The sequence below is a fragment of the Benincasa hispida genome, chromosome 6 (assembly GCF_027475165.1).
Source record: "Benincasa hispida cultivar pf3 chromosome 6, pf3_genome.v1.1, whole genome shotgun sequence".
Taxonomy (NCBI): domain Eukaryota; kingdom Viridiplantae; phylum Streptophyta; class Magnoliopsida; order Cucurbitales; family Cucurbitaceae; genus Benincasa; species Benincasa hispida.
The window spans coordinates 6,913,063-6,940,989 of record NC_143483.1 but is presented as its reverse complement, the minus strand read 5'-3'; the positions used below and the strand labels follow the sequence as shown (position 1 = coordinate 6,940,989).

The 27,927-nt window shown below is 33.9% G+C and overlaps 1 protein-coding gene and 1 pseudogene across 2 annotated transcripts; both read right to left on the bottom strand.

Moving 5' to 3' along the window:
* Nucleotides 1-3,611: 3,611 nt before the first annotated feature.
* On the bottom strand, nucleotides 3,612-3,815 carry LOC120080541 (stress-induced protein KIN2 pseudogene; annotated as a pseudogene).
* A 12,882-nt stretch (nucleotides 3,816-16,697) lies between these two features.
* On the bottom strand, nucleotides 16,698-27,595 carry LOC120079739 (integrator complex subunit). Of its 2 annotated transcripts, XM_039034095.2 has the most exons (12): nucleotides 27,014-27,595; nucleotides 26,502-26,567; nucleotides 26,006-26,389; nucleotides 25,688-25,902; nucleotides 19,452-19,772; nucleotides 19,144-19,342; nucleotides 18,887-18,979; nucleotides 18,698-18,789; nucleotides 18,182-18,299; nucleotides 17,997-18,082; nucleotides 17,552-17,603; nucleotides 16,698-17,455 (listed from the first exon to the last, which is right to left on the bottom strand). In XM_039034095.2, exons 2-12 carry the CDS (start codon nucleotides 26,508-26,510, stop codon nucleotides 16,943-16,945), a joined length of 2,082 nt encoding a protein of 693 aa, XP_038890023.1. In that variant the 5' UTR covers nucleotides 26,511-26,567; nucleotides 27,014-27,595; the 3' UTR covers nucleotides 16,698-16,942. The 2 variants fall into 2 exon arrangements, with proteins under 2 accessions (XP_038890023.1, XP_038890024.1); XM_039034096.2 differs by lacking the exon at nucleotides 26,006-26,389 and having other exon boundaries at nucleotides 27,014-27,534.
* Nucleotides 27,596-27,927: the final 332 nt, after the last annotated feature.

Here is a 27,927-nt window from a genome sequence, read left to right as displayed (position 1 = left end):
GAATAGGTGTACAATCCTTCCTCATTAATGAAGATAGAAATTTTATCTTATATTTGCTATCAATATGCTCATGTTATACATCTTTTGTTGTACTTAAAGCATGTGACCTATTCGGCAACGAAATACTCATTAAAAGTGTTGCGCATTCACATGACGGGCATGTTCCAAGATCTCCCGCAACGAGAACCTGAGACAGCATAATATGGATTCCAAACATTCATGATCTGGATGTGAATGAGTCGAATTACTTATCCCTTGATCTATTAGTGAACCATCTCTCTAGGGATTATGAAAGATGCTTCGATCTTTGCCACCTTAAGCAATGAGAAGAAATTCAAAGTTGCTCTTGCTACTCAGCCGTTAGCCGAAATGGAAGGCTTCAATACCAAAAACTACGGAGACTCATCTCTTTCCTCAAAGTGGTGGATCGAACTTCGATCATGTCACGTTCAGTAAGCTTAGGAGAGGGCTTTAGCGAGATGTTAATGAATCGATTCTTGCATAAATGCCAGCGTTATCCAAAGTCTCCCGATGAAACGAGAGAGATAGAATCTGCTTCGTCCATTTTGGGAGGCCAACGATATAAGACGGAGATCGCTAGAAAAGCCCCGAAGATTCTATGGGAAATTGGAAACGTCGGATGGTGATGGCAGAGGAAGCCCCTGCCCCGCCCCCACACTCAAGACTAGCGGGACGAAGGGGGTCAAATCCAGACCTACGTGAGAAAAGACGTAGACTCGTCGGCCGGCAGAAAGCTCGCTAAGCTTCGCTATTGTCATTATATGTCGAGGATCGTCTCCTTCTCTTGAACTGTATAGTGGCGCTCGGTATCATTCAGCTTGCGGCTCTCAGGATGGCCTTCTTGCATCAACACTCCACCAATGGAAAAATCGAACAGTGTGTCTCGTATGCTTTTTTTAGTGCTCCTAGGGGATATCAAGATGGGACAACTAGTGGTATCGGAACTTCGTCCGCGTTGTTGGGCTACCAATGGATGATTTGATCTGAAAGCATAGAACATCTAGTTGATCCGTCCAGCGGGGTTGTCCATCAGAACATCGATGTGAGGGCATTAAGCATCAAGTAGAGGTGCCGAATCCTTGCAATAGGGGTGGGTGGAACCCATTGGTCAAAGGAAAGAGGAGGTATGAGTGCTTGGATGGCGGCTTAAGATCAGCCTCATTAAAACAAACCTTATATTCCTTGAGGAGGTTCTAGTAATTAAGACATATTAAAGGGACTGGACAACTGGAGGGAGCTTGCTTCTCGAAAGAGGATATATCTGGTTTACTTGTAAGTTTGACTGGGTATACCTTATATACTGCTTTTGGGTAACCCTCTCAACAACTAAGACAGGGTTCGTTGATTCCTCAAGTTTAGTTGCTGAGTCAACCTCTCGATTGGAAGTAACCAATTAGGTTTACGATGAAACCTAATGAGAATCCCAATTCATTTTGAATAGGTAAGTCAATCTTCGCCGCCCCAAATTCTACTTGAGCATCCAAATCTGGGTCACCGATAGGGAGAGGGGCGAAGCAGCTCGACGAAAAAGCGCGGGCTGACTCGGAGACCTAGGACCTTGCCATCGACATCATACACTCTACTGAAATAGATTTCGCGAAAAACCAGCTACTCTCTCGAGCTAGTTAGGGGGATCTGGTCAAAAGACCGGCCGACGCCCACCCGACTAGAGGGACTGAGATAAGAAACGCACGACCGCCAATATTTCTAATTCCTTCGCTATTGGAACTATCGCAGCCTCCTGGGTCTCGTCTCAAGACAGGCATTCAAGTATGCAATGAGTCTCTTTCGAATTTCGAAGTTGTGTGATGAAATTACAAAAAGCTTTGCTAGATTCTGGTAGAGATCTACGAGAGACAACATTATTGCAATAGTGTGTTGGATCATTTGGAATGACATCATTAAACAATATATGACTAAAAAACCAATTCCGAATCAACCATCACGAGGTTTCCTCAACTCCCTCAAATTTGTAATCTATTCTTTGTAGGCGTTCATTCTTGCTCAAATTTGTAGGCGAACTCTTGCTCAAATTTGATTACCTACAAGCCAAATATCCCCAGTGGCTTTTTTTTTTAAAAAAAAAAATAAAAATAAAAAAAGTAATTTTTGTTAAAAGGAAAAAAAAACATGTGACCTATTCTTTTGACTTTGCTGCTTGAAATTAACACTAAACCTAAAAAACACATTTTAACCATTATTTTAGTTGTAAGGTTGCGATTTATGCTTTTTGATAGTGTCATTGTCCACAAACTCTCACTGATCAAATAAATCTATGTACCTATACTATAACATAATATAAGTGACAAGATCGAATTGTCTCCACAAGAATCTTAAAATTTTAGTTAATCGATAAATTTGTAGGTCATAAGAGTTTGAGAGTATTGATTACAAAGGAATTTAAATAGCTTGAATATAAAAGCGTAAAATAAAAGGGAATTAAATTCAATTAAAGGAACTCTAAGGATTAATTGCATGCAAGATTTTATTTTTGGTTCTTTTACATGGAAGACTATAACTATCATCTTAATGCACTAATTAATTAGCTAATTAGTCTAGGTGTTCAATTAACCGATTTCGATAGCGGCCTAATCAATCAAACACACAAGTTTAGGAAAATAAACTAAGTCAATAGCAGTTTGGATAACTTAATTAGATTCTTGATAGATGACTTTGAATGCTACAAAAGAAATTGCCCAAGGCAATTTAGAACTTAGTTATAAGCAAACCACAAATTCAAACCCTAATTGAGATTAACAAGTCTCTCAACCAAGATACATAAGTTTAATCTTATCCCTAAGCCAGAAAATCACTTACCTTAGCCACATATATGCCAAGATGAAGTCCAAAAATGAAAATAAATGAAGAAGTAGAAGAATTTAAGGTTGGGAAGGGAAAAATACGGTAATGAAGTAAGCACAACATAGGGGGGGCAGGGTTGCAATGCAAGCCCGAATTAAGGGAAAGAACCTGAATTATGTTAAGAAAATTAGCACTTCGGTGGTTGAAGATTTGATTTAATTGTATATAGTTTCTTTTCTATTTTAAACTTCACTCCTAATTCAGTGAAATTGAAGTAATTTAATTTTATTTCTTTCCTATCGTTTTAAAATTAAGTTGCAAATATGCATATTTACCTAGACGTTCTGTATTTGATCATTTGTTGATAAAATAGTATTAATTGAATATATATATATATATTTATTTATAATATGTATGCGTTGAATAAGAAGATCCAACCTTTGATCTTGAGGTTGATGGTACATATTTCATCCTTATAATTACAAAAAGTAATTAACCTATCAACCTTAAAAGTTTTAAACCTAACACATAAAGCATCCAACATTAGTGTAAGAAAATCTTATGAATATATATAATTAAATATAATGAGAAAGAACTATTACATCAAATATAGAGTTATCTCTCCAACAATATTTTCTAGATCAAAACACCATAGACAAATCATGAATCTCACGGTTCTCTCTTATAGCCAAAAAGGGAGAAATTAAAGAAACAACTCACTAACAAAAAAGAATCATAAAAAGGAGAAAAACTTGTGCATTATATTATTCTTGAAATGAAATGGTAATTCACTTGTTCAAGCCAGTAGCATCTTTGATAGCCTCCGCTGCTCCTTGAGCCTTTGCCATCATCTGTTGACCTGCCTCTTGTATTGTTTCTTTTGTCGATTGAGCTGCATTGCTTGCCTTCTCCATTAAATTGGTCGCCTTTTCTTCAGCTTGGCCTTTGGCTTCTCCAACATGATAGCTCATCTTTTGAGAACTATCCGCCATATCTTTATCTCACTTCACTATTAAAAAAATGGATTGATTAGAAAAAAGAAGTAAATAATGAGTTTGGATGAGAGTTGTTGATGAAAATGTGATTATGTTGTTCTTATATAGGGGTTTAAGATTGTATAAATTTTTTTAGAACCACAAGTGGGAGAATTTTATGTGTGTTTAGTTGCTAAATTTAGGGACAAGTTTTTTGATTGATTCAAACTTCACTATTTTCAGTTACAAATCATTGGGAATGACTTTGGCTTGTAAGTGTTATTTTTTATTTATTTATTTTTTAAGTTTATATCTTTCATTTTTTTTTATATATAAAAATGTCAGAATAATACTGCTGAGAAATGATTTTACACAAAGAAAGATTAAAAAAAAAGTGGGCCTGTGAAATCTTAAAAGCCGTAAAAATTGATAACACAAAACAAATAAAAAGCTGGAAATAAGAAAAGTATTGAAAAATAAAATAAAAACTTAATCAGAAAAATGATTTTATATATTTTCTAAATGATTTTAGATATCATGCTTGAGAGAGATATCTTTTTCGGTGGTTATATATGGTCTCGTACATACATAAATACGGATATGCAATATAGATATAATTAGATACGAAGATTCTAAGATAAAGATAGATTTAAGGATACATCATTTTTAAATATTTTTTATATTATATTACTACTGTTTTCAAATATAGAAAAATGGACTAAAATTTTATAAATAATAACAAAATATAAGAAAAAATATCATAGCGTAGGACTATATGTGTCTATCATATGATAGACACATATAGTAGTCTATCGCGTCGGTAAACTATGATATTTTACTATTATTTGTAAATATTTTTAGTAGTTTTGTTATTTAAAATAATTTTATGTTAAATATATATATATATATATTTATATTTAACATTAAAAAAAAACTAAATGTGATCCACCATTACGGTTAAAAACTTAAAACCAAGGAAATTTCAAAAGAGAGTGAAAAAAAGGAAGAGAGCTTGGAGATTAAAACTGATTGGTGGAAAGGAAGAGCTTTGAGTTGAGGCGCGGTCGACAACGAGTTGAGACATGTTTGGAAGACAAAGAGAAGAGGAAGACTCGACTGAAACTCATTGAAGAATGAAAATGAAGAGAAGTGGAAGACTCGTTGAAGAGAAGAGGAAGACTTGTTGCAGAGAAGAGGGAGACTCGTTGAAAAAGAAATGGTTTTAGGGTTTGTGTCGCCACAAGTCATTAAAGAGGAAGATACGAAGATAAAGATCAGAATGTGAGTCGTGAGGGAATAATTTTAATTTTTAGGGTTTTTTTTTTGTTTTAATTTTCTGATCAATTTCAGTTTTAGTAGTTTTATTATTTTTATAGTTATTTTTCTTTTCCGCTGAGGCTGAATGTAATTGAAATTATAATAATAATGAAAATGATGAAATTAGGTGAACCAGTGAGCTATTGGGCTGTTGGGCTTAAAATTTAGCCCAAGATGTCAATTCTTGGTCTTGCTGTACCCTTTTACGTATCTGGATTGGGATATATATATTCGAAAATTTTTAAAAACGTATCAAATACGTAACTGATACCGATTCTCTACCTCTTTCTTAGTTCCTTTTGAAGAATATGTGCTTCATAGATAGTCATATGAATTAAATATGAAATCATGTAATACATATACTATAATTACAACAAACTACAAATAGATATGATGACCATTAAATAAGAATATTGTGAACAAACGTGAACATAATTACAATGTATTTATAATTCAGAATTAAAACATGATTTCATATTTCGATACTAATTACATTGTTAAAAGATTTCTATACTAATTATAAAAAAGAAAAAAAAGAAAAGATAAGTAGAAATTGAAATAAAGTGATATTTCAAAATAAAGATTTGATACTAATTCAAAATAAATAAATAAAAGTATATAGGGAGGATTTGGTGATTATAATCTAATTTGTTGATACTAAAAGATAGAAAGGAAGAATTACGTTGTAAATGAAAATATTCATGAACATATTCTTAAGCGCATTTTTTTTTTTTGGGGATTTGGGAAAGGAGGCAATACGAGCATAAGATGTATTGTGCTACACTGTAATTAGTAATTATAATATGTATTTAGGATTTATACGCATTCTATATATTCGATAGATTACATGTTTAATCGGACTTATAATATTGAATTGCTATTAACTGATCATGTGCATAGTTAGGAAGATAATAAAAGTTGTTGATGACAATGTTTAATGCAATTGGTCTTAATTTGATATCACGATATTAGTTATCTTTTAGAATTGTATGAGAAAAAAATTGCTCTCGAAAGATAATAATTTGGACTTAGGTTTCTAGACTTAGGTAAATTATTTTGCATAATTCCATTTCCAAACTAAATATCATCTAGTGAAGTTTGTAACGAAATCAACACCCTAAAACGTTCTTTTATTCTGATATTTACATCTGGTTTTTCTCGTTATTTAGTTTTCTCACAATTGAATAAAAAGTCACTCAAATTTACTTTTCCAATTCCTTAGTTAAAATTGATTCGATCCTAAATAAATAAGTAGCAATTGTTTGATGAACTTAAGGACGATACTTGACCTTTCACACCAATTTAGATACTATAACTTGACCACATATACTTGCACGTTTCGCATCATTCACGAGCCTCAATTCGTCTACACTCGAACAAAATAAGCAACAACCAAAACTTGAGAACACGACCACCCAATCGTCTTATTATTCTATGGGAACAAGAAATTGGATGTGTAGACTCCAAAAATCTTTTTAGCAGAGGGAATTTATAAGAGAGAATTCTTTTGGGAAGAAGAGAGAATTTTTGTTTCTCAGTGTGTTACCACTTCTTTCTTCAGTATTTTCCCAAAACATAGATAAAAGAGAAGAGTGGGGGAGAGGGAGTTGACTCCCTCTCACATTCTGCAAGAATAACTCCCCTATGGGAAGCTAACTTTAACTTTAATAATATTATATTATAATTAATATTAATATATAATACTTATATAATATACTAACTATTCAATAAACCATATTATATGCATTGTGATATATTAAAATGCAACTCTCTCTTATAGCTTATAGTTTTAATATAGATCACATTCACATTAAATTTTAACCTATAGTATTTATATATCTCTTATTTATATAAATAATATTTGAATCTTATTCAAATAATTATCTCACATATCATATAGTTTTAACTATAAATAATATTTATAATTAACTACATATTATAATGTATCAATATATATTATACTTTATATTAATCATATTAATATAATTAATAACTTAAATTCCCTTAAATAATTTGAATAACTCATATTATTTCAAAGACAACTATTCCTTGTTTTTATCCTTAGTGAGCTAACAAGGGGACCTTATGGACCTACATATTAGAAGCTCCAATGATATAAAATTTTAATTAGATTAATCGATATTCATTAACTGTCAGTCGCTTCACTAAATATCGAACAACTGCACTCTTTGCTCTGTTGATATATTTCTGCAATCATGGATTAACCAAATAACAGTAAGTTGACCTTTCACAAAATTCTCATAACTACATATGGGACAAATTATTATTTTACACATGAAGTTACATCTAACTTCTTAAGTATCACTGACCCCTTTAATGAACAAACAATCTATAGTCCAACTATAAACTAATCGCTCTCGAGCCAATGAGAGGGTGAAGTCTCATTGTTCAAGACTCGAAATAAGCTATTAAAGGAGCAATTTATCTACTTTCCCTAACTATGGAAAGAAGTGAATTCCATTTTGTGTAGTTGTGTTCCCAACTCCTTACTTGGAGAAATTCCCAAAATGGTAGGCATATTGAGTCGACGAAACTGGCCTCTCACCCATACAAATCAAAGAATTGTCCTCATAGACAGAAGTTCACAACTCATTTAGGATTAAGATCAAGTCATCTGTGGTCATCCTAGTGAAATGTAAATCTCTTCAAATAACTGTTGGGTTGATGCCCTAAAGTCTCGTATTCTGTAGTTTGTAAACAGTTTGTACGAATGCCTGTAATGTATAATATATTGTATTTACTTCACTTCTTGATTTTGCTCATCTGGATGTTTTATTTGTTGGCTTTTTGGGCCTTAATCTCAAATTAATTAATTTTAATTAATTAATTAATCAATGTTTTGATAATAACAAACTCAATTTTTAATTACTAAAAATCTTAATGTTTTAATATGTTCATAACGTAGAGCTCGGAACAACGATTCCAACACCTCTTGAATAACTCAAATCGGAGCTAAAACGAAGACGATATGACCGAAACAAATCTATAGAGAAAATACCGTGGTGGATGACGTGACATAACCAGACCATTTGCATATAGACATATGGCAGCACATTGGTTGAATGGTGGATCATTAAGAGATTAACATATGATGGACTTTTGATTTTTGGATTGATTTAAAATAAAAAAAATTTAAATTTAACATTATTTTATGTTTGTGTCTAACAGCTAATTTTTTACACATGGTATGTTTTTTATTTTTGGATTGACTTTAAAAAGAATGAATTTAAAAAGAAAATGAATTAAAAGGAAAATGAATTTAATATTATTTTATGTTTGTGTCTAACAGTTAGTTTTTGACACATGGTATGTTTTTTTTTATTAATTTTAAAAAGAAAAAGAATTTCAAAAGAAAAAGAATTTAATATTATATTTTGTTTGTATCTAACTAGTTAGTTTAAAATCTCCACCATTGATTTTTCTTTTCTAAAATCCAATGGTCCAAATTAATTGTGATTTCTAAAAATTTTTCCAATCTCTATATAAACCATCTTCCTTTCCAAATTTTAAACTAACAAATTTTACATTTCATAATCCTCCAAAATTCAAAAGTTCCATTGTTGCTCTCTCTAAGTTCCCAATTTCTTTTCTTTTCTTTTCATCTTATTCTTGAGAGAGTGTTATTGTATTGTGAGGATAAATTTATTGAGTGCTTAAACTTGTAAATCCACTCTAGTGAGTTGTATTGTGTTCTTAAAAAATTTCAACATTTGTAATGGTTTGATCCTAAACCATGGAAAGGAATGAGTTTGCTCTTGAAAACGGTTGGGCTCTAATCCGTGGAAAGAGTCAGAAAGATTTTATTCAAATTCCCAAGAGGCGCTTGGGGAGTGGAGTAGATCGAGTTTGACCGAACCACTATAAAAATTACGGTGTCTTCTTCTCTAACTCTTTCATTTTTATTTTTGTAATTAATTTAAGCAATTTATTGTATGTTTTAGTTTGTTCTTATTTATTTGCTAAAATTTGATAGAATTAAATTATCACATTTTTTGTCATCTTATTTGTTGCATAAATTGAATTTTTCTTGTTATTTATAAAAAGTGTAATTGGGTTAATTTAGAAAAAAAGTTTAATTAAACCCTATTCACCCCTCTAGGGTTACCATATCGATCCAACAATTGGTATCGGGTTGCTCTTCTTGAAATATTTATTTCTTGATAAACTTAATTGTTTTTGAGCTATGGAAACTTTAGGTTTTATCTCTTTTACCGATAGTCAATCTATTACAAAGCCTCCTTTCTTTAATGGTACTAATTATAGTAATTGGAAAAATAAAATGAGATTTTTCTTGCTTTCTAGTGATAGAAAAGTTATATTTGTTGGAAATAGAGATGATAATATTTATACTATTGATTTGAATGATTGTCCTATTAATGATAAATGTTTATCGACTTTGCATAATGATTCTTGGTTATGGCATAGAAGACTAGGACATGCTAGCATGCACTTATTTTCAAATATTTCCAAGAATTCTTTGGTTAGAGGTCTTCCCAAATTTAAATTTAAAAAAGACAAAGTTTGTAATGCTTGTCAAATAGTAAGCAAACTAAGTCCTCTCTCAAATCTAAAAATATAATCTCTACAACTAGACCCCTTCAACTATTACACATGGACTTATTTGGCCCTTCTAGAATTGCTAGTTTTGGAAGGAACTATTATACCTTTGTGATAGTTGATGATTTTTCAAGATTTACTTGGATTTTGATGCTAAAACATAAGGATGATGCTTTGAAAAGCTTTTCTAATTTTGCAAAAAGAGTTCAAAATGAAAAAGGTTTTTTGATTTCTAAAATTAGGAGTGATCATGGAGGAGAATTTGATAGCAATGCTTTTGAAACTTTTTGGGAAGAAAATGGTTTTTCTCATAATTTCTCCGCTCCAAGAACTCCCCAACAAAACGGTATAGTTGAAAGGAAAAATCGTACTTTGCAAGAATTTGCTAGATCGATGTTGCATGAGTATGGTTTACCTACATACTTTTGGGTGGAAGATGTTAACACCGCTTGTTATGTTTTAAATATAGTTTTAATTAGACCTTCTTTGGATAAAACTCCTTATGAACTTTGGCATAACAAAATTCCAAATATTGGGTATTTCAAAGTTTTTGGTTGCAAATGTTTTATTTTGAATAACAAAGAAAAACTTGAAAATTTTGATTCTAAGACGAATGTTGGTATTTTCCTTGGTTATTCCTCTACTAGTAAAGCTTATAGAGTTTTCAATAAAAGAACTTTAGTAATTGAGGAATCTATGCATATAGTATTTGATGAATCTTGCAATGTTATTTCTAATGAGCCTATTTATAGTGATGTTTTAGAAGGAAATTTTGGAGATTTACTTGTTAGTGACAAAGGCAAAGAAATTGTTTCAAGTAAGCAAGAGGTGAGCTTAATCGAAAAGAATGAAGTTGGTTCTTCATCCATGCCTAAAGAGTGGAGGTATGCTCCTTCCCATCCTAAAGAATTAATTCTTCGTGATCCCGAACAAGGTGTGAAAACTCATTCCTCTCTTAATATGTTTAATAATCTTGCTTTTGTTTCTCAAATTGAACAAAAAAGTTTTAAAGATGCCGAAAATGATGAATTTTGGATTTTAGCTATGCAAGAAAAATTAAATCAATTTGAAAGGAATAAAGTTTAGGAGTTAGTCCCTAGGCCCTCTCATGCTTCTATAATTGGAACTAAATGGGTCTTTAGAAATAAAATGGATGAAAATGGAAATATCATTAGAAATAAAGCTAGACTTGTAGTTCAAGGTTATTGTCAAGAGGAAGGAATAGATTATGAAGAAACTTTTGCACCCGTTGCTAGATTAGAAGCTATTAGAATGTTGCTTATTTTTGCTTCTTATAAGAATTTCATTTTGTATCAAATGGATGTGAAAAGTGCATTTTTAAATGGTTATATAATGGAGGAAGTTTATGTAGAACAACCTCGGGGTTTGAAAGTTTTGATTTTCTTAATCATGTCTATAAGTTGAAAAAATGCTCTTTATGGCTTAAAACAAGCTCCAAGAGCTTGGTATGATAGACTTAGTAATTTCTTGCTTGAGAATGGATTTAAAATGGGTAAAATTGATACTACTCTTTTTATTAAGACTAAAGAACAATATGCTTTTAGTACAAATATATGTGGATGATATTATTTTTGGTTCTACTAATCCATCTTTGTGTGAAGAATTTTCTAAGTGTATGCATAGTGAATTTGAGATGAGTATGATGGGAGAACTTAGCTTCTTCTTTGGACTCCAAATCAAACAACTCAAGGATGGTATTTTCATAAGTCAAGAAAAATACACAAGGGATTTGCTCAAAAGGTTCAAATTCAATGAAGGTCAAATTGCAAAAACTCCTATGAGCACATCCACTAAGCTTGACAATGATGAAAAAGGTAAGTGTATGGATATAAAAATTTATAGATGTATGATTGGATCTTTACTTTATTTAACCGCTAGTAGACCCGATATTATGTTTAGTGTATGTCTTTGTACTAGATTTCAATCTTGTCTATGGAATCACATTTACATGCCGTTAAAAGAATTTTTAAATATTTGCTTGGTACTATTGATTTAGGCTTATGGTATCCTAGAAATGTTGAATTTAATTTGGTAGGATATTTCGATGCGGATTTTGCGGGTAGTTTACTTGACCGTAAGAGTACTAGTGGGACTTGTCAATTTCTTGGTAGTTCCTTAGTTTCTTGGTTTAGTAAAAAGCAAAATTTGGTTGCCTTATCCACTATCAAAGTGGAATATATTGCAGTTGTTGTGCTCAAATTCTTTGAATGAAACAAACTCTTTGTGATTTTGGATTAAAGTTTGATAATGTGCCTATATTTTGTGATAATACTAGTGCTATTAATTTGACTAAAAATCCTATACATCATTCTAGGACTAAGCATATTGATATTAGGCATCACTTTAATAGAGAGCATGTGCAAAATGATAATATTACTCTTGAGTTTGTAGGCTCTAATAATCATTTAGGGGATATTTTTACCAAGCCTTTGAATGAAGAAAACTTTTGCAAAAATAGGCTTGAGCTCGGTATTATTTGTTATGATGCCTCTTGATTTTATAATTTTACTTATTAAATCTTTTAGAAGGCATTTTGATAGGGAGAGATATGGAAAGCATGTGTTAATATTCTTAGGGGGAGTTGTGCTAAATTTATGTTCATGTTTTTAAGGGAAACATTTATGTAGTTCTAAATTTTTCTTAATTATTCTTTTTGATGATTCTAAATGGGGAGAAGTTTAAGAAAAATATGCTATAAATTTGTTATGATCTTGATTGTATTAATTAGGGGGAGAATTTATTTTTTTGAGTGAATTTCAAGAATGATCTTTATGGTGATATGTTGAATTTTATAATGTGCTACATATGGTTTACATGTATTTCAAGCTATTTTTCTTGAATGGTTTGTCATCATTAAGAAGGGGAGATTGTTGGTTTTTTGGTTTATATAAATATTTCTTTTTGATGTTTTGATGATAACAAATTCAATTTTTAATTACTGAAAACCATAGTGTTTTAATATGTCCATAGAGTAGAGTTCGGAACAACGATTCCAACACCTCTTGAATCACTTAAATCAGAGCTAAAACGAAGACAATATGACCGAAACAAGTCTATAGAGAAATTTAAAAGGAAAATAAATTTAACATTATTTTATGTTTGTGTCTAACGGCTAGTTTTTACACATTATATATTTTTTATTTTTGGATTGACTTTAAAAAGAATGAATTTAAAAAGAAAATGAATTAAAAGGAAAATGAATTTAACATTATTTTATGTTTGTGTCTAACGGCTAGTTTTTGACACATGGTATGTTTTTTTTATTTTTTGGATTAATTTTAAAAAGAAAATGAATTTCAAAAGAAAAGGAATTTAATATTATATTTTGTTTGTATCTAACGACTAGTTTATTTTAAAATCTTCACCATTGATTTTTCTTTTCCAAAATCGAATGGTCCAAATTAATTGTGGTTTCTAAAAATTTTTCCATCTCTATATAAACCATCTTCCTCTTCAAATTTTAAACCAACAAATTTTACATTTCATAATCCTTCAAAACTCAAAAGTTCCATTGTTGCTCTCTCTAAGTTCCCAAATTTTTTTTCTTTTCATCTTATTCTTGAGAGAGTGTTATTGTATTGTGAAGATAAACTTGTTGCTTAAACTTGTAAATCTACTCTAGTGAGAGTTGTATTGTGTTCTTCAAAAATTCCAACATTTGTAACGGTTTGATCCTAAACTGTGGAAAGGATCGGGTTTGCTCTTGAACCCGTAAAAGGAACGGTGGTGTAACGATTGGGCTCTAATATGTGGAAAGAGTCGGAAAGATTTTATTCAAAATCCCAAGAGGCGATTGGGGAGTGGAGTAGGTCGAGTTTGACCGAACCACTATAAAAATTACGGTGTCTTCTTCTCTAACTCTTTCATTTTTATTTTTGCAATTAATTTAAGCAATTTATTATATGTTTTAGTTTGTTCTTATTTATTTGCTAAAATATGATAGAATTAAATTATCACATTTTTTGTCATCTTATTTGTTGCATAAATTGAATTTTTCTTATTATTTATAAAAAGTATAATTGGGTTGATTTAGAAAAAAAAGGTTTAATTAAACCCTATTCACCCCCTCTAGGGTTGTCAGATTCAACATTATTTGCTTTACTACAAACTAATAAACTAAAATCTCTGGTTGTCTTTTTGTAACTTAAGCATGTATGTGGCAATATACAAGTAGATCATATCTTAAGTGATAATCAAAATGGTCTATAGTATATGGATATAGGAGGAAAACCTTATCCTAGTAACGTTATGGATGCACCCTGCTTTGTGGAATAGTTACAAGAGTTGTGACTTGTCACAGATGGTCTAATCTTGATCATTCGTGGAGGGGACATGCAAGTGGGGGCGTCCTATACAAAGAGTTTGTATAAGACCTAACCACGAAGTGTTAACGTCTCGTTATATAACACCGTTCATGACAGAGACTTCACTTCACTAGGATGACATAGGTAACATGACCTCAATCTTGAGTGAGTTGGGAACTCCTGCCATTGAGGGTGACCCTTTGATTTGCATGGGTGTGAGTGGCTAGGCCACCAACTCAAACCTACCACTTTAGGGATTCGTCTTATTTGGGAGCTAGGAACTCAGCTACACAAGATAAAATTCACTCCTTCCCTAAAGTAGGGGTAAGTAGATAGATAGCTCCTTTAAGGGCTGATTCCAGGACTTGAACGATGTGGCACCACACACATTCTCATGGCCCGAGGTGTTCTCACATAGTTGGACTATGTTGTATTGTTCATTAGAGGGATCAATGGTACTTAAGGAGTGAGCTGTAACTACAAGAGCAAAATGGTAAATTGGTCCAACTGTACTTACAAGCATCTTCATATCATACTCATGATTGGTTATATCCGATGGACACAGAAATATATCTGTAGTAAGAAAAGTTTAGCCGTCGGTCTTCAATAGAATGTCTTGCAGTTAACGGATGGTGGATCTCGTGGCTAAATAGTTTAGTCACCGTTGGAGCTTCAAGCCATAGGTCCATAAGGTCCCCTTGGTAGCTTGGATACAAGTTGAGAATCAGTTTTTGGGTTAGTTTGAAATGTTCAAATTGACAAGAGGGAGTTCGATTATATATGATATAATTGAACTGGTTAATTATATAGATATGATTGACTAAATGTATGAGATACTTTTTTTTTTTTTTTTGAAGGAAATTGGATATAAATATGATTTATATCAAGTATAGGAGAAAACACTATAGTTGATATATGATATCAAACTATTTGTTATGAATATAATATGATTATATTTATTATTTTATTAATTGGACAGTTATGAGATAATTGGCCGGCGTTTTCTCCAAATTAGTGCGTTAGTGGGAAGTTCAATTCAGTTTTAGTAACTGAAGAATAAAAAGAAAATAGTTTTCATTTCATAAGGCACACGCATAATCGCTCACGGTGTGAAAGTCTTCTATCGCTTAGTGTTTGAGAGCCTAAACGATAGTGCCCGTTCACTAAACGATCGCACACCTACGCTTGCGCTTTCCTAAATGATAGCCCGCACTTTCCTAAACGATCGCTTACCTTTTCATAAATGATCGCTTAGCTCTTGAGCATAACTAAACGATAGTATAGACGATCACTTAGCCTACACGATCGTGTACCCCGCACTAAACGATCAAGCACCCGACTATACGATAGTCTTTCTATTCTCCCACTTGCTTGATCATAGTACACAGCCTTTCCTCCTCCCCTCTACCAATTCCATCAAAACCCATTCTTTGGATTCTCACTCCGAAAATACCGAGGGCTTCGAGTGGTGGTGTCATCCCCGTTGTTGTTGTTCGTACAAAGCTATTCATGTAGGCGATCGGTGTGTTGCTAGACAACTACTTGCTGGAGCGGGAGTTCGTTTGTAGAGAGAACGAGTTTTCAAGTGAAGAAATCTTCAACTAGTAAGTTCTATCAATCTCTTGTTTTTATCCTTTAAGCATGTCAGTAATTTAGTGTAATCAATGCATATCTGTATGTTAGAATGTATGTGTTAGAATGTATGTGTAGAAATTCTGTCACGATGAATTGGAAAGATCCGCTTCTGCTCATAGATACTCTTGTATAAGAGTTCCTTCGGTAACAGTGTTATAAAGAGAAACCAATCATTTCGCAGTCTAGTCTTATATAAACTCTTTATACAGGATACCCTCACTCACATGTCTCCACATGTCGTCTGTAACACTTACAACCCATGTAACAGTTACAAAGTGGGTCGTATCCACAGTGTCACTAGGTTAAGGCACCCAACTTTATCTATGTATTGCAAACCTTTTAGGTTATTACTTGAATATGCTCCACTTGTATGTCTACCACATACTGTTCAAGTTACATTAAACAAGTTTTGATCTTAGTTTATTGGATTAAGTTAATGCAACAAATTCTTAAACAATACAACTCGTGTAAAGTAAATAATTGTCTTTACGATAGTGGTTATCCGAAGTGTGCTAAGACTTGTCTCTATGAGATGAAAGCTCTAACAATCTTCTTCCTCCTCACAGATCCTCCTGGAAAATTGGGACTTTGAATTTTATTTAATTTTTGAAAATTAAATGTTCAAGGATAAAATTTCTACAGGTTTGAAAGTTTGGAGGCTTAACGTTAAGAAAAAATTGTATAAATTTGAAGGTTTATTTCTTTTTTCTCATTAAATGTTTGGGAGGTCAATTTCTTTGCATCCTTCACTTCGTGGATTTTTTTTTCGCACTATCCTTTCGACCTTCCTCTGTCTTCCGCTAATGGATGGATTTTCACTTTAATAGGAGAAAAGACGGAAGTTAAAGAAAGAGGAAAAGTGATCACATTGGGTGAGAATTATGGATGAGAAAATGAGAGGGAAAATAGTTAGACCTAATTGGCGTTTGACAACCATTTAGTTTTTTCATTTTTTATTTTTAAAGATTAAACATAGAAACATATTTCCAGTAATAGTTTAAAATTAAAATTCACTTTCTAAATTTGCCATCAAACACGTTAAAAATTCCATCACAAATACAACATATGCACTTTCATCAATCATAACCATATACAATCCTAAGCTATAAAATTTTTATAATCAGTTATTCGACTTTTAAATTCATATCTAAATAGCACTTTTATCCTTTTATATCACACCAAGAAAAAACGAACAAGAAACTTTGTTGTGCCATTCCGATTCAAACTTCATCTCTTCATGTCATACCCATCCGGTGCAAGGTAAATTTGCTAAAAGTAGGCGAGTCTTTGCTAAACTCCATCCAAGACACTATTTAGAGCATCGAAAATTCGAGCAGATAATGTCTTATCAGCAACACTAATTATAGTCCTCGACTCCTGGATTTCTATCACACCTCTAGTAGGATCATGTATGCGTATTACACGAACGTTGCTCGACTCAGCATCAGATATTTCTGGCTGTAGAGAATCCTCAATGCCCATCTTCGATAACAGAGTCAGAAGCTTTTCCAAATCTGGCCGACCCCAGTGTATTAGTGGCCTCTGCTCCGTGTCTACTTGCGTATTTTCAGGGAACAACTTGAATTTCCCACAATTTAATGAGAGCTCTCCTTTCAATCTTGCGATGTTTATATTTCCTTGATGCAACTTTCGCCAACAGAAACTCGTAGCCAAGTCTGAAGTGATCTCTAATTCTAAACTGTCTTTCAAGTTTGGTACACGTAAGGTTTCGCCTTCAGAGTACGAAAAGACCGTGAATGATTCTGTATTTGTATTGATCAGCCGGCTCAAATTCTCAGGAAGCTACATCAGGTAAAACACGGGATGCAAATGTCGGTCCAGAAAATATATAAACTCAAGAATAATAGAGATGATAATGATTATAAATAAATACACTACCACGGCAACTTTTGGCTGCAAGACCTTCAGCAACGGTCGTACCTTCTCCAACCTTCAAAATAGGATATACAAGCGCAAGATATAAGAAAATTAACCAATAGAACCCAAGAATTTCATAAGTTCAAAACCTTGAAGAGTCTTAGTTTTGGTCTCCTTCATGCCAAGTGTCTTATTAAAAGCTCTCAACTCCACAGGAATACTACAAACAATTGTTTGAGAGCTCCAAGTTTTTTAGTTTATTTGACTAACAAGTGAAATTTAATCTTCTCTTCAGGCAAAAATATTGATTACAGAAGATGGCATCACATTTTTTTTCTTCCTCGGAAGGAGGTCCGGAGGGAGGAAAGGTCGAAGTGGAAAACAACATATTTCACATAAAGCAACTCAATCTGTATGTGCAGAATAATATTGGACAAGAGTGAACGAGTAGAAAAATGAAACATACTTTATACCAGATTGGAATGAACATTGAAGGACCTTCATAGTCATTGGCCTAAACGGTAAGAGAGCAAGCTCAATATCAAGTCCCTTCTGCATATTATATGTGCAATATTAACATCAAAACCACTGAAGATATGTAATCTTGGAAGTAAAAAACAATAGTAAGTGCATATATATGATCATAAGCACCTCTAGAACAAGTAAAGAGCTAGGATCCCCACACCAACGTTGAAGCAAGTGGACCACCGGACCAAGTCGTAAGCTCCAGTGAGGACAAAATACAATACATGGTTCCTGCCAGTTTAATCTACACAAAGTCCAATTTTCAAAGTTTATCTAGGTACAAAACAGAAGTTATCTGTAAAAGTTTGTGCCTCTAAGCTATTAATAATTATTTATAATAAACAGAAAAAGGTTAGTACAAGATTTGAAAATAGTTATTCACTCCACAGAGTAAACAAGTTCACAACCCGATCTCCTTGACTCTAATTCTGATAACTGGTAAAATAAGAGAACACTTCAAAGGCACATACTAGATAGTCCCACATTCCTAAGTACTCATCTCAATTACTCCGGTTCTTAAAAACTAAATGAAAATTGAACTACCCCAATTGTAAAATTGAAACATGTCATTTCCACGAAATTTATAGATTGTTTGTTGTGTTTGCGTATGAAGATGAGAAAAAAGCTTAGGCTAAACCATACAATGATTTGGGTGAATGAACAGCAGGAAATACTTGAAGCTTTTTCTCTTTAAGGAGCTCATCAAATGCAAACATTGGCTCTCCAGAAAATAACTGCAACACCAACCATTACGTAAGAGCAACATTATACCATTCTAATTTGACTAAAAGCTCCAAGTACATTGAAACAACTAAACAAACAAATTCAAACCTTTTGTTGTCTTTGCTTGCATAACCATTCTGGTATAACATTGACAAATGCCAACAACTCCTCGGCTACAGAAGAAATCAAATATATAGGAACCTACACAAATTAATTGCATACTCGGTACGAAGGATTATGGCTTACATTTGAATTTTAAAGAGTACTGTTTGGACAACATTAACTCAGTTGTAGCCCAAATAAGAGTTTAACCATTCATAAGCTGTTCAAATCTAAAAAAGAAAGAAGGAAAAGAATTTACTAACCTTCAGATTTGAATAATCTAGTGAAGCTGATATCTGCTCTAGAAGTTGTAGGGTTAAACCAAATCGATTGATAGGAATAAGGACTGAACCACCAGATTCAACGGATTGGATAGCACAAGAACAGATAAATGAAAGTTTTTCTAATTCATCCATGGTCTCAGCAGGATCACACAATAAATTAGCCAAAGGTTCCTCATTACTAGTAAAAAACACAAAAAGGGAAAATATTTGATGAATTATCCAAAAGAGTGAGAAAAATACTAGACTTTTAGTGCAATATACAATTTCAAAGCATAAGCATAGAATACCTGAGCGCCAATAAGTTGTCTATAAGTGGTACTCTTGTATTGTTCTCTACATCATTCGTAAGTTCCAGAGATGAGCAATCAGAATAAATAATTGTCTCCTCTTGAAGAGCAAGGTAATCAAAATCCATTGCATTAGAGGAAGAAAAGATGGAACTTGAAATATATGCAATGTCTCTCTTTGGGCAATTAATAGTCCAGTTACAAGCGCCAATTTCAAGACCAGAGCTGAATGCCTTTATAACTAGCGCACCATTATAGCATGCTTCTTCCCCATATCTAAGAGTTTCAACCTTCTGCAAGCAATCCTTAATGTCAGCTGCACTGAGAAAAAGGTTCTTCATTACATCCAAGGACATCTATGAACAGTAAATGAGCACAAATGCATTGATTTTGAGTTGTGACTTCCTTACTTTAGTGTCTTTGGTAATTAACTTAAAAGGCTCCTATCAAAGGAATCAATAATCTATATCTATAATATATAAAAAGCCAGGATCCGAAAACAACTCTTTTAGACAAATTTATCCTTCTACATTTTAATTAATTACATTTATACCTTTTTTCTAATTTGAAATAAATTATCTGTTTTTCTTTTTTTTGAATGGAAACAAGACTATTCGTTGATATAATGAAAGAACCTAATGCTCAAAGTACATTAGAGGAAACAAAATAATAATTTCAAACTTGCCAATATAAGTGTAGAACCAAATTATTAAAACTCAGAAAAAAATTAAAAAACGATCCAATTGAACACAGTTCTCAAGATGAACACATATTTCGGATGACTTTAACTCGAAAAAGCCCAAAACAAATAGAAGAAAAGCTTCCACCGCAACATCTCATAAAGATTGAACTTGAAATAACAAAGAGCCATCTAAATATGATGGATGAAATTCCAAACCCAATGAAGAAATCAGCTGCTTCCAACAGACCGATTGAAAGCACCTTCCAAAGAAAATAAGACAACATTGATCATCAACTAACCAAGAGAACACGCTGAGAATTTCAAAATTCCAACCCCACTTAGCCATCGAAGCTAAGAACTAATATTTTAAACTTGGAAGCCAAGAACCCCATACTGATATAAAGATAGCTAAGTAATAATCCCTTCCATAAACAGATTAAAAGCTTCCAAATAGCCTTCTGATTTACCAACTGCTTCCAAGGAGATCCAACAAAAACCATTTGAGTTCCAAATGAAATAATGCATTGTAGATCTTTTTTTTGAAATAGAAACAGAACTTTCTTTTTTTTTTTTTTTTTCTGGCAAAGGTATTGTATTAAATAATGGGTGGGGGAATCGAACCTCTAACCTCAAGGTTGATAAAATAAGCACGGTGCCAGTTGAGTTGCACTCATGTTGACGGAAATAGAACTTTTCATTGATATAATGAAAAGAGTAAAGCTCAAAATACAAAGTGACATGAACCAAATATAAACCACTAAGGATTAGGAGATGCATCCAGATATCTCAATTAGGTTGACACATCCATAGCACCCTCATCATATCCAATACAAGACGAGATTTTAAAGTTCACAATAGATCTAAAATACTTGATTATATAGGGGAAAAAACAAAAACATTCCAATTGAGGCAAATATCCTGAATAGAATAATCTTCAAAGAGATTGGACTGCGAACTCCAAGAAAAAGCTAAAACACGAATTGAACCCTATCTGTCTAACCAATCCTTATAATAATCATGGAAAATTCTTTGATTACGTTCAAATAAAATCTCAAAAATCAAAGCTTTTAACTACATTTGACCATAAAATCTGAGCTCTAGAAGACAGAGAAGGGCCAACCAAAACATTCGAAATATTATCCTTTACATTGTTCCCAGAAACCCACAGCAAACTGAAGTTAGAAAATAAGTTCCACTAGTAATTTCTTGAGAAAGAGCAATCAAATAACAAATGCTGCAAATCTTCTCAATTGGCTAAACATAGTGGACAAATCGAGGGTGAAAGATGTTTACTCTGCAACTTATGTTGCAAAGTAAAAGAACAATTAAGGGAGCCATAAAAAGCAGAATCCAAGCCAAAATATTGATTCTTTTGGGACTTTTTGATTTCCAAAGGACTTTGAACATCACCTTTTAAAGAGGAGTAGAAGCAATCAAATATTTTGACAAATACTTCACCAAGTACCTTCCTGAAGCATCCAAAGACCATAATCTCGAATCTGGTAAAAAAAGAAATTCTAGTGCCCTCAATTCTACACAGCAGCTGCTCAAATTCAACAATCTCCTCTTCTTTTAGCCGCCTATGGAATAAAAGGTTCCAAGAACCAATAACCAAATCCCAATGATCATTGACACTGCCTTTTGGAGAAAAAGCAATGCAAAAAACCATAGGAAAGCAAACCTTGAAAGAAATATCAGAACACCAAATCTGTCAAAAAAAAAAAAAGATATTCCTTCCATTACCAAGCTTAAACTATGCAATGGGGCCAAATTGACTCCAAGTCCTTGAGATGCTGATCCATGGACTTCTCAAACTTAAACCAAGCTTACTCGAAGTGTGCCAAAGATTTGGATCAACTCCATGAATGCTTTTAACAATTTTGCACCATAAAAAGTCCTGCTCCTTAAGAAATCTCCAATTCCATTTAAGCAATAAAACTGTATTTCTGTTTTTCAGATTTCCAATCCCTAAACCACCATCTTTTAGAGCTTTAGAAGCTAACTCCCATTTAACCAAATGATTCAGCTTGCTACCTTTCTGACCTTCCCAAAAGAAGTTAAATAAAAGTCTCTCCAACTCTGATCTCACCGAGCAAGGCATTTGAAATAAGGACATATAATAAATTGGTAGGTTGGCTAGAACCGAATGTCTAGATACCTTTTCCATTTATCAAGTTTCAAATGAACTTTATATATAATAAGCTGCCAAAAAAAGTGTTGTTTCGGATAACCACCAAGAGGTAAGCCAAGATAGATGAAAGGCAATTTACCTGCTTTGCAATTCAGCCTTGAAGAAGTAGAGATCAAAGTAGCTTCACCAATATTGACTCCACATAATGCTGATTTCTCCCAATTAACTTGCTGCCCCCGAACACCATTCAAAAAAGCCAATTGTTTGAATGAGAATGTCTAACATGGCTTCATCATACTTACAAAAAAGAAGGGTATCGTCTGTGAATTGCTAAATTAATAGATGTACTTAATCTTTACCTGCCAAAAATCCCTCAAACAGTTCCCTGTCATGTGCTCTATTAACCAAGGCACTAAGCACTTCACTAATGATAAGAAATAAAAAGGGTGATAAGGGATCACCTTGCCTAATTCCCTTGAGGCTTGAATACGTCCTCTAGGTCTTCCATTGATGTACACAGAAAATTTTGGGTTTTGAAAACACCCATCGATCCAATCCAACCTGGATGAAAACCCAAAATATTGGGAATTCATTCCAAAAAATTCCAATCAACCCGTTCAAAGGCCTTCTCAAGGTCTAACTTCAATATCCATCCCTTCTTCTATTTTGCTCTATAATCTTCAACTGCTTCATTAACTATTAGGACGAGGTCTAAAATTTGTCTTCCTCCTATGATTGCATTTAGGTCAATACTAGTTCCAGAAGTTGATTTTGTAACAAATATGTCTATGCTATCTTTTGGATGTTTCAATGAGGCTCCTAGCAATCCAAGAGACCATCTTCATTGACAAGACACCTCACGTGTAGTTGAAAACCACATGCTGCTACTAAAGATGAAAATGTAGAGGGTATTTTAGAGGGAGACATTTGTAAGTCACTTACAAGGGGTTGTTGATTTTGTAAGAAAAGTACACTATAGGCTTCCCCCAATTGACCCGATGTGAATTCCTATTCAGCTAATGCTTCTTCTTAGTCAGAATCTTTGCTACTCAGATTGACATTTGATTCATCATCTGAATCCTGATTGATATACTTCTTGTAACCTAATAATGTTTTTAATATGTATGGTTTCTCCCTAAAAAATGTTCTCTCCTCTCTCCTCTCCACCCCCTACCATTCCATAATTAACTCCGGCCACCATGCCGCCTCCTATGCCCACTGCCTCCTTTGCCATAACCCGATCAATTCATACCGACCGGAAAATTTTCTCTTTGTCCCCGATTGTGCCAATTAGAGGGATGCATTTCAAATTAACCAAACAAACACGTTCAAACACACATTCCATCTTTGTTTCATGGACGACTCTTGAATGGCTTGCTTCATCTTTCAATCCTATCTTCAACGAACCATGTAACCATAAGTTCTTTAGGAAATTGATCGATGGAGGTGACACCCTTTGGCTTGAAAAACATAGCAATAAGAATGGACACTTTGCTGAGCTCACTCTCTAGGAATACTCTGGCCGCCACACCAATATCCTCATCCCATCTATGGAAAATAAATTGAGATGGTTCTCCTTTTTCTCATTGGTTTCAGAATACCCAGGGCAGCCCCAACCAAACAACTCTTCTGCAGTCACCTCAAAACCACAATCATACAAAGCTGCTATTCAAGCATCATCCATCCAACCATGGCCACTCCACAAGGCCACAGCTCCTCCACAATTTCAGCCCAGCTTCATTCTCAATTTGATTGGGATGCAATGGTAATTGTCCAACACTATACACTTGGTGACTCATTGCCATCTATTCGCGACACAATTCAATCATCCCTCTCAGTCCACTGTGAACTTCTGGCAGTCGGTGGTAGAGAGAATTCATCACAAGCTTCATAATTGGAAATATGTTTATATTTCAAAAGGTGACAGACACCCTCTCATTCAAGCTACCCTTTCTAATATCCCTATGTATTACTTATCTATATTTGAGGCTCCTTCTCTGTCATCAATTACCTTGACAAGATGGTTCGTGACTTCTTTTGGAAGGGTTCTCGTGGTGATGTTGGCATGCATAATGTGAATTGGGATATATCTCAGCCCTCAATTATCGAGGGGTCTTGGTATTGGCAACTTTAAGCATCGAAATTCTGCCCTTCTTACAAAATGAACTTGGCGGATTCTATCTGAGTGTGATGCTTTATGGAGATCTTTTACTATCATGCATAGTAAGCTGTCTGTCTTCAAGGCAAGAGACATCATACATTTGATTGTTTGGGATCTTTAAACTTTCTTTCACCATTAAAGCAAAGGAATGGCAACCTTTTTTATTTAGACTTGCTAGAATATGGATATTTCTTCTTCCACCTGAAGAAGGCCAAATTGCTACTTCCAAGAACCACCCTGCTTTTGATCGAAATTTGGCTAGACGTGTGATACCTTGCTCCCTCTTATATTTTTTGGAGAAGAAAACATGAATTTGGTCCTCAAGAGGTCAAATAAATTCTTTTCTAGCCACTGCATTGCCTGTGAAAGATTGTGGCTGTCTGATTCCTATTCAAATCTTCCAAAATGAAGTTGTACTCCTCTTGACAGATGCAAAAACAATGAGCATCAATATTGCAGCTTTTTATTTCCATGACTGTGGGTTGAGTATGGTGGAGGTGCGGTGGAGAGATGAAGAAGGGGTAATCGGAAAGGGCAGAGAAGTAGGGGATATGTGGTTAAATGGGCAGGGACGAAGAAAGGCTGGTAGGAGGGTTAAGAATGGAGGTTAGTTGGAAGAAGAGGAAAAGGAGACCGGAGGGAAAGAATTTGGTTAGAGGAAAGGAATAAAGAAGGAGAGAGGAGAGAGCATTTTCATCCTTCTCTTTGTTATCAACAAGGAGGGAAACCAAATAAATGAACCATTTAAAATTAAATACATTAAATTTATAACTTATTCCTTTCTCAATAACAAGGTCCCAAAAGGCTTTAGCTTCAAGGATTCCCATCAAAGGAAGGCCAATATAATGTCATGGTAATTATATGCAACAGAACAAAGAAAAATGCAGTATACAATCAAAGTGCAAATCACCACAATTGTACGCTTCCAACCAACAATAGCAAGATGACAGAGTGATTCTTACGACAAAGATAGAGAAATGTTTCACAAACACCATTAAAGAAAAAGGTATACCAAAACAACTTATAAATCAAAGAAAAATCTTTAATTTCCATTGGTCATGGACAAGAACCACAATGGTACAATACGAAAATGATTCTCAGTTATCAAAAAATAATAAAATAAAACCGTGCCAATCAGAATAAACTGGAACCCAACCACCAATATCACCATCTAATTACTTTTGTTTCTATTTTTGACTTTCCGGCTTGGCTCTAAAAGGTCCATGTAAAGTATTCGAAGAAATACTAAATAACTCGGTTACCTGTACATGGGCATCCAAACCCCAAGGTCTGCTCCGTCCTGCCCAAAAGCCACTTCTCTTAGCGCACGATGAAGCAGCTTTGGCTCTTCCTGCCTCATCCACTGCGAGATACCATCATCTTCAGATCCATAAAACTGTTTGAATTCCATATGCATTGCAACAAGGTCATCCATCATAATCTTTCCAAGTCTTGCAGTTGCTTCTGTCGCATATATCTATGACAAGCCAATGAAAAGTATGTGAAAACAAGTATTCACAGCACTGTGAAACTTATCATGACCACACAAGATCAAATGCAACGAAAATAGTATCATCTACCTTTGCACAGAACCCCTTCTCTCGAGTCAAAAAGGGTAGTCCTAACATGCCCATTGGACTAGAAATCAAAATAATATTAGTGAAAGATGGGTTCCAGAGGCACAAGTTCTTAATGATTTTGTAGCAAGGCTCTGCTTTTATCAAAGAACCCACATCAAGTGGCTTTTCAGTTTTCTCCTCAGACACATTTTCCAAATTGAGAGAACCATGGCCTGGATAACTTGATATTTCTTTATTTGAAAGAACATCAAAATCAAAAGGAACGGGGGAGAAAATAGGGAGAGCTGAAAAGTCCATAGGGCAGTCAATTTGGATTCGAAACCCAAAAACATTGAGCATATGACATGGTGGGAAATAGAAACATCCACCTTTGCTTAAACAAGTCTGAAAGGGAAAAAGAAAAGGAATAATTATGATTATAAAAAAAATTACTTTCCATGAATTCACATGCATGCAAGCATTGAACTAATATAGCAGATATTAAGAAGCAACTTACAAATTCCATGAGAATCAAGAGAAGTCAAACTTGTCGTCGATGCACTCACAATTAGGGTAAAACGGCCTACATGAGCAAATAAGTACAGAAATTTTAAAACCACCTATAAAAACCATCATATTATGCTTATCCGGCCTCTAAGAAAGAACTAATTTAAAAAATGGCACAAACATGAGTGTTGTACATCTATCTATATTTTCCAATTTGGTAAGCAAAATTCCATTGAATCAAATGAAATGTACAATGAAAGTTTAAAAAATGGCACAAACATTCCAAGAAAGAACTAATTTAAAAAATGGCACAAACATGAGTGTTGTACATTGTTGGAATTTCTATATTTGTGTATAAAATATTATTTGTCAAATATTTGTTTTTTTATTATCTTTATTCTTTTCATATTTGTAAGAGGTATTTCTCAATCTACAAGAGACCTAAATTACACACATATTGAATGAGAAATATAATATTATTCTCTACAAATATAAGATGGTATAAGAGTAGAAAATTCTAACCCTAGGAAAAAAACCCTAGCCTCGATCCCTGCCGAAACCCTAGCTGTCAACTTCAACGGTGCATCCTACTTCCAGTTGAAATAGTTGTGTTTGCAAATTCGAGCCTTAGCCACTCGTCAACAATAACCCAGCGTTGCGTGCAGGTTTGCAGCTGTTTGATTCTCACTCGTCAGAAGTGGTATTTGTGCTTGTCGGCGGTTGCCTTACTCAACGTCGTCGATCATCACCCATCACCCATCACCCATCACCCATCACCCAGCCCATTTGTTGTAAGGGTCACCATTCCAGCTAAGTTCTTACTGTTCGAGTTCACTAGACCAGACCCGAGTTTCAGACCCAACTACCACCCATCACCCAACGCATCTACATCACTCGCAAGTTGCCGCTCTGTCTGCATCTATCACCACCATCGGCGCTATCTGCATCACCGCCGTCCCTGGCGTTCATCGTTGCCACTGGTCGTGGGTTTGAAGTCTCGCCTCTCTACTGATTGCATGATGCCGTGGGTAGTTTTAGATTATAGTTTAAGTTGGTTCGGTTTTTTTTCAAATTGGATTGGTTGGTTCAAGTTTGATTTGATCCAAAGAGTGGTGCTATTTGGTTTGTACTTATTTATGGGGTTTAATATTTTCTTTTGGTGGACTTCTACTATTTTCAATTTTTCAATTATCACGAAAGTAAATTTATCGGATCCTAAAAATTGCTACATACCAATTTGTCGTCTAATAATTTTTGTATTTCTTTCTCACTTAGATAATTATCCTAAGACATTCTCGTGTAGTAATTCATCTATGTGGATTATCGATTCTGGAGCTTCGATCACATGACTAGTTCTTCTTCTTTCATTGATTCATACTTCCCATCATATAGCAATGAGAAAATTAGAATTGTTCATGGTAGTTTTTCTTCTATCG

Bases quoted from the DNA above. Each gene is read 5' to 3' on its own strand.
- LOC120079739 (XM_039034095.2), bottom strand. The intron at 19,343-19,451 runs GTATTCTATGCT...GTTTTTTACTAG, and splicing joins GACAACTTATTGGCGCTCAG to TAATGAGGAACCTTTGGCTA. The intron at 18,300-18,697 runs GTATGGTTTAGC...GACTTTGTGTAG, and splicing joins GTTCATTCACCCAAATCATT to ATTAAACTGGCAGGAACCAT.